General features: G+C 34.4%; 1 protein-coding gene across 1 annotated transcript in view; it reads right to left on the reverse strand.

The window, feature by feature from the left end:
- Positions 1-3,136: 3,136 nt before the first annotated feature.
- The window catches only part of LOC145261101 (cholecystokinin receptor type A-like), a 77,169-nt gene continuing 62,606 nt past the window's right edge, over positions 3,137-17,699 (reverse strand). Inside the window, exon 2 of the mRNA XM_080119318.1 lies at positions 3,137-5,542. Coding sequence (XP_079975444.1) covers positions 3,282-4,430 — 1,149 coding nt within the window. The 5' untranslated portion in view covers positions 4,431-5,542 and the 3' untranslated portion in view covers positions 3,137-3,281. The remainder of the gene's footprint in view (positions 5,543-17,699) is intronic.

Below are 17,699 nucleotides of genomic sequence, written 5' to 3' on the forward strand. Positions count from 1 at the left end.
GTATATTAATCGTTAGTGATGTTCTTGACACTTTTAATCAAAACACATTATCTGAAGTCAGTACTACATCCGGCGGTGGAGTAACAATACCATAACTTTATTTTTTTTTGTATTAGAGATCCTCTAAGATGCCAACACCACAAGTATATTTTGTTCTCGGTTTCGCAAAATTGAATTAATCTTGAAAAAGCAGAATTTACATCCTAACTACCCTTTTCTATTCACACTTAGAAACCCACTCCCATTTAGAGATTAATCTGCTTAGAGATTATCCAAGATCTCGAATCCTTTCATTTATTTTATCTCCAGGCGATACTACAGGTTGCATACATGTGCCTACATCATCGGTTCTACATGACGGTGTCTTCTGTAGGTTGAAGGTTCAATCCTTACTGCAGGTGATAATAACCATGATTAACATAAATAAAAAGAAAGACGAAGACTTCGATATTAAGGAACCTCATGAAAGAATTAGGTTAATTCTTTAATTAGTAACGCTTAGATAAACAGTCCTAAAAACCGGATGTTTTCAGATATTTCACGAATTGCTTATTCGTGTCAAATCCATTATGGCGACTGGAGTAAATTATTTAATTTTTCTCCAGAAAGTTAAACAGGATGTCAGATGTGGTTTTGAAAAACCAATACATTACAATAGAACGCACCGGGTTTACAAAAAAATGAATGAGCATTCCCCGGTGGTGGCACATAAGGCAATTAACAATAACGAATAATTGTTTACATCGATAAAGCGAATTTCAGGCCGAAGTTTTCATGTTTTCATCCGCCACTCAATAAAAGATCAATGTGTATCATATATATATATATATATATATATATATATATATATATATATATATATATATATATGCATCTATATAATATACCTATTATATATATGATATATATATGTATTTTGTTTACACGGTGGTCACCACTTATCAAGGCCCGGAAGCCACTCAGGGATAAGGGTTATTGCAAGTACAGTACGTTAGTGTAGAGATTTAATGAAGTGTTTACTTAAGAGGGCGGTTCATTAGGAATTTGTTAACATTGGACTTGAAGACATCCAAGTTGTAGTCAGGTGTGAAGCAAGCAGACGGAACAGAGTTCCACAGGCGTGCAGTTCTAAGAAAGAAGCTTTGTTCATGGAATCCACGTTTCGATTTAGGCACAGATAAAGAGGGGGAAATTTTTCACAGTGGATTCAGCTAGACGGGTGTTTTTCGGGAAAGATTGGCGAGGGGGGACCAGAGATTGGAGTTCAGACGAGCACCTGCCATTGAAATAAAGACGAAACGTTGATGAACACATAACTTGGTTTGTTCCTTTTTTATTTCTATACATTTAATGTATATAATACCTACACATATATATATATATATATATATATATGCATGTATATAATATACCTATTATATATATGTCTGTATATATGTATGTATTTATAATATAATCCATAATACACACAGACACACAGACACACACACACACTCATATATATATGTATATATATATATACATATTTGTATATATATATATATATGTATATATACATATAATATATTATATATTATACATGTATATGTATATATTATATACATTACATGTATAGAAATAAAAAAGGAACAAACCAAGTTATGTGTTCATTAACGTTTCGTCTTTATTTCGAGACTTCTCAAAATAAAGACGAGACGTTGATGAACACATAACTTGATTAGTTCCTTTTTTATTTCAATATTTCGTCGGAATACTGTTTCCATTATTCTTATTATACTATACTATTATATACTACACACCACACGCACATATATTATGGATTATATTGAAAATTCATACATATATGCAGACAGATAAATGTATATACCAAATATATTATATACATGCATTGTATGCATATATATATATAATGTGTATATATATATATATATATATGTACATTTATTTAAACCTATTCTATGCATGCATACATGTTTAGACATATATACATGCATATATATGTCTATATATACATATACACATTTACATATATATATATATATATATATATATATATATATATATATATATATATATATCCGTAGTGTCACAAAAATTAGCGAATAAGAAAACCTGCTTTCACTCTCTCTCTCTCTCTCTCTCTCTCTCTCTTTAAATTCACCGATTTAAACGTTATTATACTTTGCCATCGTTCGCAGTGTTCATATTCAAATGATTATTCGTGCGAACACTGGCGAAGAATAATTGTTTTTTTTTCCATCAATTCGGACGGAACTTAACGAGTATACATTTTCCGTTAGCAATAATATACATTTTGAACTTATGTTAAAAATATCAGGTTTTACTTATTTTTAGTTTTGTTTTTACGCTTAGGACAAGGTATGAAGCCACCTGGTGTATTTGTTTTAAAGTTTTGAGCTTAAATATCTTTAATATTTCACCACGTCAAAGTCCAGTAAAAGAAACCTATATATTCCCCGATTTAAAATCCAGATATTTTTTTATTTCTAAAGTTTTAGTATTTGCGCAGGTGCATTTTCAGCGGCATTTTCAGCATTTTCAGCGGCCATTTTCTTTCTACGGTCTGATATGGTGGGCCATATCAGACCGTAGAAAGAAAAATGGCCGCTGAATATGAGTTTTATCTAAAATTTGAATTTTGTAATTGAAAGAATTCCTTACTAGAAAAAATATAAGCATAAGTGTTCGCAAGGAAAATTTGCTTCGTTCAAAAAAGAAAAAAAGTTTTTCGTGCTAAACGACAAAAAAACATTTCCATCTTCAACCATCAATTGATTGCGAATAACGGTTCAATGCCAGTGGTATATTACATAATTCACACATCCACTTATTAGCTATTAACCGACGCTAAGAAATCCCTTGAACCATTTGGAAATTGTCAGCCAACTTTCTGACAATTTGGAATATAATTCCTATTTACAATGCCTCCCCACGAGACAGAGTTAAGCACCAGAGTCGTTTTGTTTTTAATTATTGAGTTTGGAATATAGTTATTTCTTCAGTCTATATGAAATCATTGTCGCATTCTAAGAACTCTGTGGACATTTTCTTTCTAGGCCGTTGTGTATATGCATTAACACTTTTTTTGTAACCATGCAGGGCAACAAAGCCCAGACTTAGAATATTGCCACAGCACAATCTTCATCATCATCATAATAATAATAATAATAATAATAATAATAATAATAATAATAATAATAATAATTCGCGTGTATTAATCTAAGCACTTTTTTTTTTTACATTTTTAAAATACACCAGTTTTAATTATCAACTTCTTCGCTATCTTCTTTTTCGTCTTTCCGTCGACAATGACAGAATGGGAATAATATCGACAACTGAGTCCAGAATTTGTTGTCACATATCGCGTAGATGGTCGGGTTGAGTGTGTATAGTTGATAGGAGCGGAGGAAGAGGTTATATGTAAGTTCCGCACCGGGCTTCAGGTTGACAAGGTCACCGACCACCGTCCGGTAAATCATCAGCGCGTGGTACGGCAAAAAGCTGATGGTGAAGAACGCCGTCGTCAAGAAGAGTTTGAACGTGGTCCGCTTCAACTTGTAGAACTGATAGCGGTTCTTTTTGTCAATGGTGCTCTTGCGTATGTGCAACGGGTCGCCCTTGATGTTGTTTACGGTCGGGTCACTCTTGCTCTTCCCTTTCGACTGCTTCAACATGAGGGGCACCTCGTTGGAGGTGATGTTGTGGAAGCTGTTCCGACTCGCCGACAGGTAGGTCATGCTGAACGAGAACGTCTTCTTGCGCTGGTGCAGCGTCCGCCATATCAGACCGTAGAGCACGGCCAGCGGGATGAGGATGACGACAAACAGTATGAAAAGAAATGCGTAGTAAGCTTGCGGAAACACGGAACGCCCACTTTCCGAAGTGGACGAGCATTCACTGACCAGGATGTCATAATCGGCCACCATGTACGTATGCTGGCCGTAGATTAGCACAACCGGGATGGACAAGGCTAACGCTAGCGTCCCCGATAAAATGGATATCTTTACTGCAACCTGACTTTCTATTTTAGACTTGTGGGGTTTACACACGCGTATGTATCTGTCGACTGCAATCGCCAACAGGATAAAGCCCGATGCGATAGCGGTGGCCGTTATGTGCAAGCGTTGGAACTTACATGTCTCTATGTAGTAGTAGGGGTACCGCATCTCGACGATCTCCAAAGGGAGGGTTACCCCGCAGCAGATGAGGTCGTAGATACCGAGGGACAGGATGAAGCAGTTGGTGGGCGTATGTTTAACCATCCGGCCGTAGATGTAACAGACAAGCGAGTTTCCGATGATACCAATAATCATTGTCATGCCGATATAGATGGAAACGGGTACGTAGAGAATGGCTTTTCGGTTGTTATGTGCGAGAAATTCTAACTCGCTGATGTTTGCGACCGCCATGTTTTTTTTTACAGGAGAGTTACCATTTATCAAGGACTGAAGGCCACGCGAGGATAAGGATAATGAGTGTATGGTGCAATAATCGATAGTGATGGAATTTGGGTGGAATTTGATTATTCAAGAGGACGGATCAACAAGAACTGGTTTGCATTGACTTGAAAACGATCATCTAGTCAGCTGGAAAGCAGACCCGGGGTATAGAGTTCCACAGATAGGCAGTTCTAGCAAAAAAAATGTTCTTGGAATTTGCGTTTAGATTTAACACAGATAGAGAGTGGGGAAATTTTTTTTACAGTGGTTGTAGCTAAATGAGTGTTCGTTTTGAATGTTTTGCAAGGAGGACAATAGATTGGAACTCAGGTGAGTATTTGCTATGAAAATAATGAGATAGACTCGCTATGTCTCTTCAGTGAGAAAATGGTTGCAAGGAGGAGAAAGATAGGAATTCAGTATTTAAAATAGTAAAAGGTAAAATGACCCGCAAAAAAAAAAAAAAAAAAAAAAAAAATGCACTTAATGATTGTGTGTTGATGATGGCTGTTTTTTTTTTTTTTTTTTTTTTTTTTTTGTGAAACCGTAAAAGTTTAAGACGTAGCAAAATTCAATCGAGGGGATTCCTGGAATTCTTTTCTTGAGGCAATTTTTTTCGTTTTTTTTTTATTTAGGGAGGGAGTAAGTATTTAGGAGCTAATATAGTTAAACTGAATATACTGCCGCTTAAAAAAAAAAAAAAATGGTCACACTCAACAATCGTCTGCTTATGAAACGCTATTCTTCCCGAACCACGTGACAGTAAAAAAAAAAAAAAAAATTCACTCAAGTGAATTCTGGGATTTTCTTTTTGGCCAGTGCCGTGTCGTTATTCAGTCGTTCCTTTAGTCAAAAACATTTCTTGCTTTATGCCATTTATTCCGGATCGCCAGCAACAAATCGGTAGCTTCCGTGTATTTAACTCGGCCGACAACAGAGCTTCTACTTCAAGTATCAATCCAGTTAAATAAGGGGGAAAAACCGAATGAAGCAGAGATAACTCAAATTGGATTTTCATCGGTTCCATAAAATCCGAGGGTCAACAAGTACAGCTACGAATTCCTTTGACTTTGGCGCCATTTCTGAAAAAGAGATGAAAGTAAAAGAAAAATGAAATTTTATTGCAACAACAACAACAAAAACATTTAAGTAGAACCATTATCGACTAAAAATATAGATATTACTAAAGAAACGATTTATTTAGTCATCGGCTCGTTTGTTAAGCGGTTTAAGACGATGTTTGCGAAAGATAGTCTCACGTTTGAAGCACAGGTTCGAATCGTGTATGCGCTCCCATTTGTCACTTTTTAGCATATTTTGATTATTTCCAGTCCCGCGGATTAAACAAATCGTTTGTTTAATATTGCCCACAGAAACAATAACATTAAGAACAAAAAAGTAAAATAATGTGACAGTATTGTCGAATTGAAAAGGAAAAAATTGCTATTGAATTCGAAAAAATTAAAAAATATTGTGTGAAAAAAGAATTGTTTTTCTCATCGTGTGAATAGGAAATTCTGATGATAAACTGACCAGCTAGCCTCGTAATCGGCGCGGGGGTCATCTTAGGTGGATGGACAGTGATAACTAGCATATTGCAGAGTTGTGGAACATGGTATAAATTCTATTTTTGGAAAAGTGCGTTGTTCATGTGACGGTGCGTCTGGAAGGGAAGGGGCAGAACCTCCCTCTAATCGAGGTAAGAGTTAGAAAATATATTATCACAATTGAAGCATGCATTATGCCCCGTGAGTGCACAGTGAACGAGACAAAAAATGTTCAGCATCCCCCCCCATTTAGCTCCAAAAGTCCCCAATGGACCACAAATCCTGATGAAAATGAACAAACGGTGCAGTTTTAGGCCTTAACATATGTAAATTTGAGTTGTGCACCATGCGAAAAAAGAAATAACTAAGTCCATCATTTGCCCCCCTCTCATTTAGCCCCAAAAGTCTCCGAGGCCTTAACATATTTAAATTTGAGTTCAGCACCATGCAAAACTGCTAAATAAACATATACAGAAAATTTCGGACAAATATGGTAAAATAGTCCCCAAAATGGATTTTTTTATTAGTCCTAAAGGAGCCCCTGGGGCACACCCAAGAGTTATCGCGAAGTATAAACAAACAAAATTATATAGAAATCAGTTAATTACAATTTTTCAGAAAGTTTTACAAAAATCCAAGGTATCAATTTTTTTTTTTTAATAAGCACAAAAATGTCAATTTTAGCCATTTTAATCCGAAAGGTACCCCTGGAGGTGGAACAACTAGAGTTTTCCCTGAAAATCCGTTCTGTTACATTTTACTCATGTTATGTTTAATGTTTGTGCAAAATTAAAAAAAAAATTCCAAGGCGTAGTTATTGAGAAAAGTACGGACAGACGAACGGACAAGGGTGAATTTACAGGTCCACCCTCCTTTTGTTGGGGTGGGGTGGGGGGTTAAAACAGAAAAAAGAAAACAGCAAATCTCCGTCCGATGAACCATCTCCGTGAACCATTCTAAAGTCTAAAAGGAAAATCTCCGCAGATTGGAACATGAAAATATTACAAAAAACTTGAGACGATGTAATAATTTGATAATTGTTAATTACATTCTATTAGAAGGGAGGCGGAGTGAGTCATGCCCGTCTGATTCCGTGGCCGCCGTAAATATAGATTGAGGCCCTTGTGATGAAAAATAACGTCATGGTGTGAAGTACTAGCAAGCGAGGGTTTTTAGTTCTCTCTTACTGCAAAAATTTTGACACCAGGGTTGGAAAGTGGAATTGAGAAGTGAGCGCCCCAGAGGAGGGGAACCCTGATCTGCAAAATGTGCCTGGGTATTCCCCAGTGAGGGCGCTTCAGACGATTAACAATAAACTAACCCCTTCTCAAAAAGAGAAAGCAAAACCTAGGAGGGTAGACCTCCTTCAACCACACAGAACTAAACTCCCACCGCAAAGTCAGCCGACCGGATCATTACAGGAATAGTCTAATCTCTGCTGATTTTTTGGGCCGAGGATAAAAATCCTTAGCTGAAAGCAAGATTTGTCGAACAGTCAGACTGTCTGCGATAAAAGATTTTTTTACAGAATTTTCAACTACTACTAATATTTATAACTGTCTTCCTTATTTTTTTTCTTTTTATAAAAGTCGATCTTTTCTCGAATTTTATGAATCATTTTTATAAATATAATAAAAAATGTAATTTAATTTTTAAAAAAATTATTTCCCTCAATCTTAAAATCGTAAATTTTTTTATCAAAATAAACTAATAAAGCATGTTTGCTGGTTGAACTAAAAAAAAAAAAAAAGAGACGTTTAATTTTTTTTTTTTACATAAAAATACGGGTTTCATTTTAAGAACGTAAAGGTAAATATTTCTTAAAAAAGAAGCACATACCGTTTAAAAAAAAACATCTCGTACTTTACTGTATTTTCCTGGCAAGAAATCCTCTCTTTCAATTGCACGTGTTCAAATAGGAAATAATTCCTTGTCTTTAGGAAAAAAAAAAAAAATAGTTACTTTTTGACGATTTTGGTAATTTCCCTCTTCAATTCGCTACAACGAAAGGACTTCCGGTCATGTCTTGAGACTTTATTCCATGACATTAACAGGTTATGTGACTTTAGTATACAGATTCCCAACCACTGTACCGCGGCATATTAATGAGCCGCGGAATAATTACTGGTGTGCCTTGAAGAGATTATAGGTGGAAGTTACATGTTGTGAAAGGTGGAATACTTTTCCACAATCAGCATTGAAGATTTAGGTTGGATTTGCAATCCTTTGCCTATATTTATCGATTATCAATCTTTCGAATTTTGAGTTACGTGAAGAAGAAGAAGAAGAATTAGTAAGTCTTTCCAGTGATAGTGAACTCAAATTGAAATACGCGCATCTACCATTAGCCGCCTTTTGAGTTTCTGTTATGGAAGAATATCCAACTCTAAGTAAAAAAAGCCACCGAAATCTTGCTGCGGTTCTCAACTTCCTACCTATGTGAACTGGGGTTTTCTTACCCATTCTGATACTACACTTAGTCTTTTCTGACTTCGATCAGTGAAGGAGAAATCCTTCTAGATTGAGACAATTTTTATTTTTGGGGCTTTCCAGAGCGCCTCTCTTTTTCCCATATTAAAAACCGACCGTATGTCTAGCTCTGCCCTCGTGGGGAGGCAAGTAAATAGGAACATTAAAAATAAAAAAACGGGAAAGACTTAAAAACATTGAAGAAGAGTTAAGAGGATGTATCTCTCACATTCGTCCACATATTGCAGCAGTAGTTAAAAAAACACCAGGCACAACTGTCCCACTGACATTCACCATTATTATTCTATACCAGATATTGAATACAGGACATGTTTTATTCATGTGAATCAAAAATTTCTTTGTATGATCGTCTTTATTTTTATTGTTTAACTAGCTGTACCCTGCCACGCGTTGCTGTGGCTTAATTTCGTGTAATGGAAAATTCTAATAAAAAGAGGAAATGCATGTTTCTTATATTCTTAGTACAGCAATCCACTCCAAATAGTAAAAAAAAAAAAATGTCGAAAATAAAAAAAAAATGGTACTCTTGCAGAATTGGATCCGGATCTTCGGGAGTTATCATCAATAATGGCTTGGGCTCGACCAACATTCAGTGGATTAAGCCGAAAGTTGGTAAACCATTGAAACGCTAAATAGTTTTCTTTTTTATTGTATTAAAAAATGTGAGTTTTTAATTAATATTTCGGTAAGGCGGGGTGCTACTATACACAGATTCGAAAAAGTTGTTCAAAAACGAATAAATGAAAGCAAAGGTAAGGTAAATTACGTTTCTATCTAACTGGATAATTTTTTAGTGTTTTTATTTAATGTAAAATGTTTAATCGGCTGAAAAACGCAGTGTTTATCTATGTATTTGAAAAAGACGAATGGTCGCGGAATCTGTTGAATACGTTAAGTTTGGGAAAATCAGTTAAAAACTATACAAAACAATGTCAGACACCTACTAATTATATGCTATTGTGACATAGGCTGACATATTCGGTGGGTTTCTGATAGTATTTTGTATAGTTTTTTAGTTTTAAATCATTTTCTCAAACTTAACATCATCAACAGTGTCCATCACCGTTTGTATTTTTCAAATACACTGATGAACACTGTTCTTCGAGCCGACTAAACGTTATAGTAAATAAAACGGGTTTGTATTACTAAACACAGAAACGAAAAAATTGTTGTAAAATAAATATAACAAATAAATGTTATCAAAGGCAAGATAAGTTACTTTTCTACCTAACTGGATAAGATTTTAGTGTTTTTATTTAGTATAAAATGTTTAATCGGTTTGAAAAAATGTAGTGTTTATCTGTATATTTTAAAAATAAAATACAAATGGCGGCAGACTGTTGAACACATTAACTTTGGGGAAATGAGTTAAAACTAAAAAAACTATACAAAATACTGTAAGGAACTCGCTCAATATATGTTACTGTGACATGAGCAAACATGTATTCAGTGGTTTTTAACAGTATTTTATATAGTTTTTTTTTAGTTTTAACTAATTTTCCCAAACCTAATGTGTTAACACAGTCTGCCGCCATTTGTAATTTTCAAATATAACAGTAAACGCTGTGTTTTTTGAGCAGAATAAAAATGTTGCATTAAAAAAAAACAAAAAAAATTATGACGCGCGCAAGCATGTAAAAAAGACGGCTTCCAGAGATTACAATACATTATACAAATTTTTAATATTTCGATAACTACTTATTTCTGAAAAATTTCAATGCGATTTCCGTATTCAGCATAGTCGAAAACCTCCAAAAGTCGTCATTTAAAAGAAAATTGTGGAGGTGGACCTAATCTAAAAATTTATCGTTTTTTTCATTCAATTGTAAGGCTAAAGTACAGAATAGGTACAAAACACCCTCTTCTCCCAATGTTAAGAATGGTTTTTTAAATAATAACGTTATTATTTCAGCACGGATCAATAAGTGCACGAGTACCCAATTTCTTCATAAGCATTCATATTTTCTTGTATAAAAACAACTTCTGTAAAAAAAAGAAAAAACGTGCACTTTCAATCTTTGTTAAAAAGGTTTTCTTGAAAAACAACAACAAAAATACGGTAAAAAAAGCAAAGAACAAAACGTTAATCGGTATTCATGCAGAGAGTGATCCGTGCTGAAATAATAACCTTATTATTTAAAAAGCCATTCTTAACATGGGGAGGGGGTTTGTACCTATTCTGTACTTTAACCTTAAAATTGAATAAAAACATATCATAAAACTTTAATTAAACCTGGAAATGTGATTTAAAAAATAGCGCAGGTCACTCTCTGCATCAGCACCGAAAGTACAGAATAGTTAGAAAACATTCTCCCTCCCCATGTTAAGAATGGCTTTCTAAATAATGTTAATGATTCAGTACTGTTCCTTGTCTGCTTAAGTTTAACTTTTGTTTATTAAATTGTTAGGTAAAAGTCCAGAATAGTTACAAAACACACCTATCCCCATGTTAAGAATGGCTTTCTAAATAATAACGTCATTATTTCAGCGGGGTAGCTTCTCTGCATAAGTACCATGTTTTGTTTTTAAATTGTTAGGTGAAAGGACAGAATAGTTACAAAATACCATCCCCATGTTAAGAATGTCTTTCTAAATAACATTATTTCAGCACGGTATTTTCTATTCATACGTACTATCTATTTTTGTTTATTAAATTGTTAGGTGAAAGTATAAAATAGATGCAAAACTCCCTCTCCATGTTAAGAATAGCTTTCTAAATAACGGTATTATTTCAGCACGGTACCTTCTCTGCATAAGTACTATCTTTTGTTTATTAAATTGTTAAGTGAAAATATAAAATAGTTACCGAACACTCTCTCTTTCCCATGTTAAGAATGGCTTTCTTAATAGCGTTATTTCAGCACGGTACCTTATCTGCATACATACCATCTTTTGTTTATTAAATTGTTAGGTGAAAGTATAGAATAGTAACAAAACGTCCTCCCCATGTTAAGAATGGCTTTCTAAATAACGTTATTATTCTATTATTATATTATTATGGTACTTTCTCTGCATAAGTACCATGTTTTGTTTATTAAATTGTTAGGTGAAAGTACAGTACTCATGCAGAGAGTGATCCGTGTTGTAATAATAACGTTAATATTTAAAAAGCCATTCTTAACATGGGGAGGGGAGGGTGTATTTTAACCTTACAATTGAATAAAAAAACATATAATAAAACTTTAATTAAACTTGGAAATACGATTTAAAAAATAGCGCGGACTACTCTTTGCATTAGCACCACTTTTACCAACCAATCTTATATCGAAAAACAACAACAAAAAAAAACTAAAAAAGCAAGCGACAAACTTTTTTTTTGCCTTATATAATAAAGAAAAAAAATGTGTAAATTAAAAAATTTGGAAGATAAACAAATGAATTATGTTTTTTGTTTTACTTATCGAGTAAACAGAAAATGAAATCTACTTCTTTTTCGTCAATTCGTGGCTGTGAAATGAATCGAACTGGAAGTTCAGTTTTATCAACAACGCAGGTTCGCACTAACAGTTAAAAAATATATTTATTTTATTTAATATTTTAATAATTCGCGAGGTAAATTTATTTTAATAACATAAAAAACATCCCTCGACTCTAAAGATGGGTTATCTGAAAATTTCAAATAAATTGGTAACATAGAAATATGTTTTTATTCACTTGTAACAAACCAAGAATTACATTTATATATATATAGATTATAAAAAGGCTTTACGAGTATAATATATTCATTTTTGTGATAGGCGTGCCGTGAAAATGTAAAGAGCTCAATAGTGAGGCGCCATGTAAAAAAGGTTGGAAACCACTGCTTTAGTGCAAGGATCATCTTTAAGTAGGTCACGACATAATATATGAGAAGTGTCGGAAATAAATTTCAAATAAAAAAAACAAACATCATACACGTTCATCCTATTTCACGAGCATAATCCAGCAAGGAAATAGTTATATTTTAAAATAAAAACGTAAAAGATTTACTTGGGAGATGAGATGTTTGTAAGAATTCGCCGTTCTCTATACATACTTACTCATCAGCTAGTGTGAATTTTGACAAGGATCACATTTAGTGCATGTCGTGATAACCTTAAGCTTCTGCAAATAGAGAGAGAGAGAGAGAGAGAGAGAGAGAGAGAGAGAGAGAGAGAGAGAGAGAGAGAGAGAGAGAGATGTAATGTTGTCCTGGAACCAACACACGTTTAGCCTCAGTCGCAAAGTAGATAAAGAATAGAAAAAGAACCTGAACTCGCCTGTGCTTTGTAACAACGACGTTTATTTCCTCATTGTTACAGACGTGACGTCACCCATGTGATCTCGAACGTTATATTGGTCTGTGGTTCACGTCTCTCACGCGATCTTGAACGTTATCTCTCTCTCTCTCTCTCTCTCGTGATATCCTTCGTTCTCCATTTTATAGTTTTTTTTTCTTTACCGATGACGTCATTTCGCATGCATTTGCATGTAGCCGTCCGCGTTATGTTACAGAGAGAGAGAGAGAGAGAGAGAGAGAGAGAGAGAGAGAGAGAGAGAGAGAGAGAGAGAGAGAGAGAAAGAATTACGTTACAGGGAGATAGAGAGAATTGCGTTACAGAGAGAGAGAGAGAGAGAGAGAGAGAGAGAGAGAGTAAATCACGTTACAGAGAGATATATATAATTACGTTACAGACAGAGAGGGAGAGAAATAGAGAATCACGTTACAGAGAGAGAGAGAGAGAGAGAGAGAGAGAGAGAGAGAGAGAGAGAGAGAGAGAGAGAGAGAGAGAGAGAAGCACCGTTTAAGACCACACGTCTTTACTTTCCTAGTGACACCATATCACAAGGAAAGAAAAAAAGGAGGGGGGGGGAAACACACACAAACTGTTTCGATGTCTGACGAAAACGTTTACAATCGAATTGGAGCTAATTTTATATTTTTCTATATAAATAAAACTGTAGATATATGCATGTGCTTATCTGACCGAAAAACTCTTAAACTACCACCCACATAACATTGAAATTAACAGGAAATAGTAATCATACACCAAGGATGGTTTATAACGAGTAAAATCTTTGTTTGGATGAATAATGCGTACAGAAATATGTCGACAAGTTGAAATGCAAGATGTTCATTTCAACTTGCCGACATTTTCTTTGTAATTGTACTCATGCGCAAATTCAATCATATCATAACTAGAAGTGGTTTGATTTAAAATATTGCTTATCTGGCAGGTGGGTTAGCTCAAACGTTAGTAACGCGGTTGGCGTGCTAAATGGTTTGGTTTCGAGTCTAGCTAATGTCACCCAAGTCATTAAAAAAAAACTTTTGAAATCAATTCAATAGAGAATTGGCTCTGTAATATAGAAATATGAAATCTGCACGAATTAAAATATATTGAGCGTATTTTACGATCGGCAAGGCCGGCGCCCTCCTAATAATCTATATCTATATATCTATAAAAGTGAACGTGTCTCTGTGTGTGTCTGTGTACATTTCCCTACGCAATAACTCTGTCGATTTTTAGTCTACAGACTCGAAATTTGATATACATAGTACTGAGATTGGGGAAATCTTTGTGATCGGTTTTCGGTCAGAAATTTGGCTGTTAAGGGGTCAAAGTTCAACGATTTGACCTTTGAGAACTACCAAACTCCTCCGACAATTTTGGGTCTAAACACTTGGAATTTTAGATATAGGTTCCTTGGACATGGATCTAACTTAATAACTCGATTTGAGCCCAAAACAATAAATGTTAAGGGGTTATAATAGGAGTCAAAGTTTAAAAAATTGACCGTTTTTTTTTTTGTTCAACATAGACCTCCAAACATCCGGGCAACGCCGGGCTGAAATGCTAGTATCTATAAAAGTGAGAATGTGTGGGTGTAACAGGACACTTCTCAACCTATATACTCAACGAATATTTGATCTACTGACTTGAAATTTGGTATATCGGATATACAGACATGTGAAACACTTTTTAATCGGTTTTCTTTCGGAAAAAAAGGGTTGCCAACGAGTCAAAATTGAAAAATTAGTAATTGGGGGGGGGGTTCGTTATCGGATTTTTATGTTTGTCAACTGTTTCACAACTGCGCCTGCGCAAATCGTTTGCACGACAGCTTCCTTATATTAAGAATAAGTAGGTTTAAAAACACTTTGCGTGACAAACTGGCCTTATGGTCATCATACTTGATTCACTGTCTTTAGGTTTTGGTTTCGATCTTGGTCAGAGTATTTTTTCTTTTAACTTATAAGAAATGAACTGTTTAGAAAAAAATACTCGCATGCACATGTCACAGTTTTTTTCCGTTTTTTTATTTATTTTTTTAAAAAGGAATTTTACGTTACGTAATATCGGGCAACGCCGGGTACATCTATTAATAAATAAACGTTAAAAAATCTGTAATGTATTTGTCTTTTTTTTACTTACAAATTCAAATTCAAATTTAAATATAACCAAAAAGAATCTCCGAACGTATATTTATACAAATTTAACCGTTTTTTTTTTATACTAGTGCACTTATTGATCCGTGCTGAAACAATAACGTTATGATTTAGAAAGCTATTCTTAACATGGGGAGAGGAGGGTGTTTTGTACCTATTCTGTACTTTAATCATACAATTTAATAAAAACAGATATCATTAAACTTTAATTAAACTTGAAAATAATATTTAAAAAATAGCGCGGATCAATAAGTGCACTGGCACCGTTTTTTTCTTTTCATCTTATTTCAGACCCAGTTTCTTTAGCATGAGCAAAAAAATCAGCAGGATACATAACATACTGTCGGAAACAAGTTCATTCATTCATTCAAGTGGTATCCTGCTTGGCACAGGCATTGACAGCTATGGCTCTCAATCTATCTCTCTTCCTCGATGCATTCATGAATTCATTGTTGCTCATTTTTGATGTTGCCCAGGTGTGAAAACTTTCAACATGTTTCTCACTGTCGTCCTCTGCTTTTTCTACTCACGATCCTTCCCGGCAAACTAATCTGCTTTATTCTGCTTTTTCTGTAGACATGACCTTGAACCTCATCTATCTTTTTCGTAATGTTCTTATTAGCGACCTTTCTGTGTCTGCCATTTCTAATACCTCTTGATTTGTTTTCTTTTCTGTTCAGGATATCTTCAAAATTCTCCTCAGGGACCAAGTTTCAGTTGCCTCTAGTCTTTTCCTCGTACTGTTGGTGACTGTCCGACACTCACAACCGTATAATGGAACAAGATCATACATCCGTTCAGAGTATTCTGAATTTGGTCTCTATTTTAATGTTTCTGTTGGTCATGATTGATGGCAATTTCTTGAAGGTGACTTTGGTTGCGGCTATGCGACATTGTATTTCAATAGCGCACCTTCCATCAGCTGTAATCCAGTAGTCGAGTTATTTGAATTTATTAACTTGTTTAACTGGTACACCGCGATTTTGTAGCTTCTTTGTTGAAGCTTGGATGTTCTTGGATGTTCTGTCATGCTTACCGTTTTTGAGATATTTAAAGCAAATCCTTTACTTTCACTTGCTTCCAACACAGTATCCAGCATGTGTTGGACGGTTTTCTCGGATCGTGCTATTAACACAGTGTCGTCTGCATATCTTAGATTGGTAATGTTATGTCTACCCAAACTCTTTCCTCCGATGTCCTCAAAAACAACTTACAAAAAAACAAATTACCAGTATTGAATACATATAACTCGTTCATAATGAATTATTAACGTTAGATTACCGAAGTTAAGCAACGTCTAGCCTGATAATTACAAGATGGGTGACTATTTTGAAATACCAGACGCTGTATGTCATTTCTTCTAACAGGGATATCCATGCTGACTGGGGATCGCATTTGGATCTGCATTTCCCATAAACTGCCATTTTCAGCGGAAGGCGTCATTCCTGATACAAGACGAATACAGAAAAAAAAAGGGATTTATCGATGATTCGAACACGTTCATCCTATCTCACTAGTCCGATGGTTACATCTATATTATTTTTTCTCATTGTATGTCTGTTCCACTTTTTCTCGGAAACTACTGAGTCGATCTGGCTGAAATTTTGTATAGACCTTTATGGTAAGATGCAGCGAACTATGTATTATGCTAAATGCGATCTGAAATAAACCGCGAAAAAAAGACAACGCTGAAAGAGCACGGATTAGATATCAAAATACCACATTTACTCTAGAAAATTTCTCGGAAAACTGGACTGATTTGGCTGAAATTTTGTATGGACCTTTGTTATGGCAAGGTTCAGCGAACTAAGTATTATGGTATGCGTTAGGTACACAGTTAGGGATTAATCACCAAAATTTACTCTAGCAGTTTTGTCGGAAATACTGGACAGGTCTGTCTTAAAGTTTATGCATGTGACAGGGCTCTTCTTCAAAAGCACAGGTTTTTTTAAAAATTGTATTTACGAATAGTTGATAAATTTTATTTCCAAAGACATGATAATTTTATTTCCAAAGACATGATAAATTTTATTTCCAAAGGCATGATAAATTTTATTTACAAACACATGATAAATCTTATTTCCAAAGACATAATAAATTTTATTTCCAAAGACATGATAAATTTTATTTCCAAAGACATAATAACTCTTATTTACAAAGACATGATAAATCTTATTTACAAAGACATGATAAATCTTATTTACAAAGACATGATAAATCTTATTTACAAAACATAATAAATTTTATTTCCTAAGGCATAATAAATTTTATTTACAAAAACATGATAAATCTTATTTAATAAGACATAATAAGACATGATAAATCTTATTTACGAATGCATGATATATTTGAAATCCCCACAAGTGCAAAGTTGGACACTCGGTCAATTTTCAATATGAGGGAAAATCATGCTCCGAAAAAGGGGCACTCTGATTTGGGAGAAAAAAAATTGCATCAGAAGTATGGCGTAGTTTGCTTGAAGCATTGTTTAACGAATAAAAGGTGTTTTTGAATCCTTACAATTCAGTAATGTACAGCCGTTATGAGCAGATAAATAAATAAATAAATAATTCAGTATTTTTGTTTAAAACAGTCACTTTACAATGGACAGCCTAGAGAATTAATGTGTTTTTCTACTGACGATGTGTTATACACTCGAAAGGACCTATGGAATAAATACCATCCACAGTTGAAAAGAAAACAAATCATTCAGGTAAATAAATAAATTATTGAATTATTTATTATTTATTGATTTGCTTATAACGACTGTACATCAGTTTAGAAGTATTTTTT

The sequence above is a fragment of the Euprymna scolopes genome, chromosome 37 (genome assembly GCF_053919585.1).
Source record: "Euprymna scolopes isolate OS-2025 chromosome 37, ASM5391958v1, whole genome shotgun sequence".
Lineage (NCBI taxonomy): Eukaryota > Metazoa > Mollusca > Cephalopoda > Sepiida > Sepiolidae > Euprymna > Euprymna scolopes.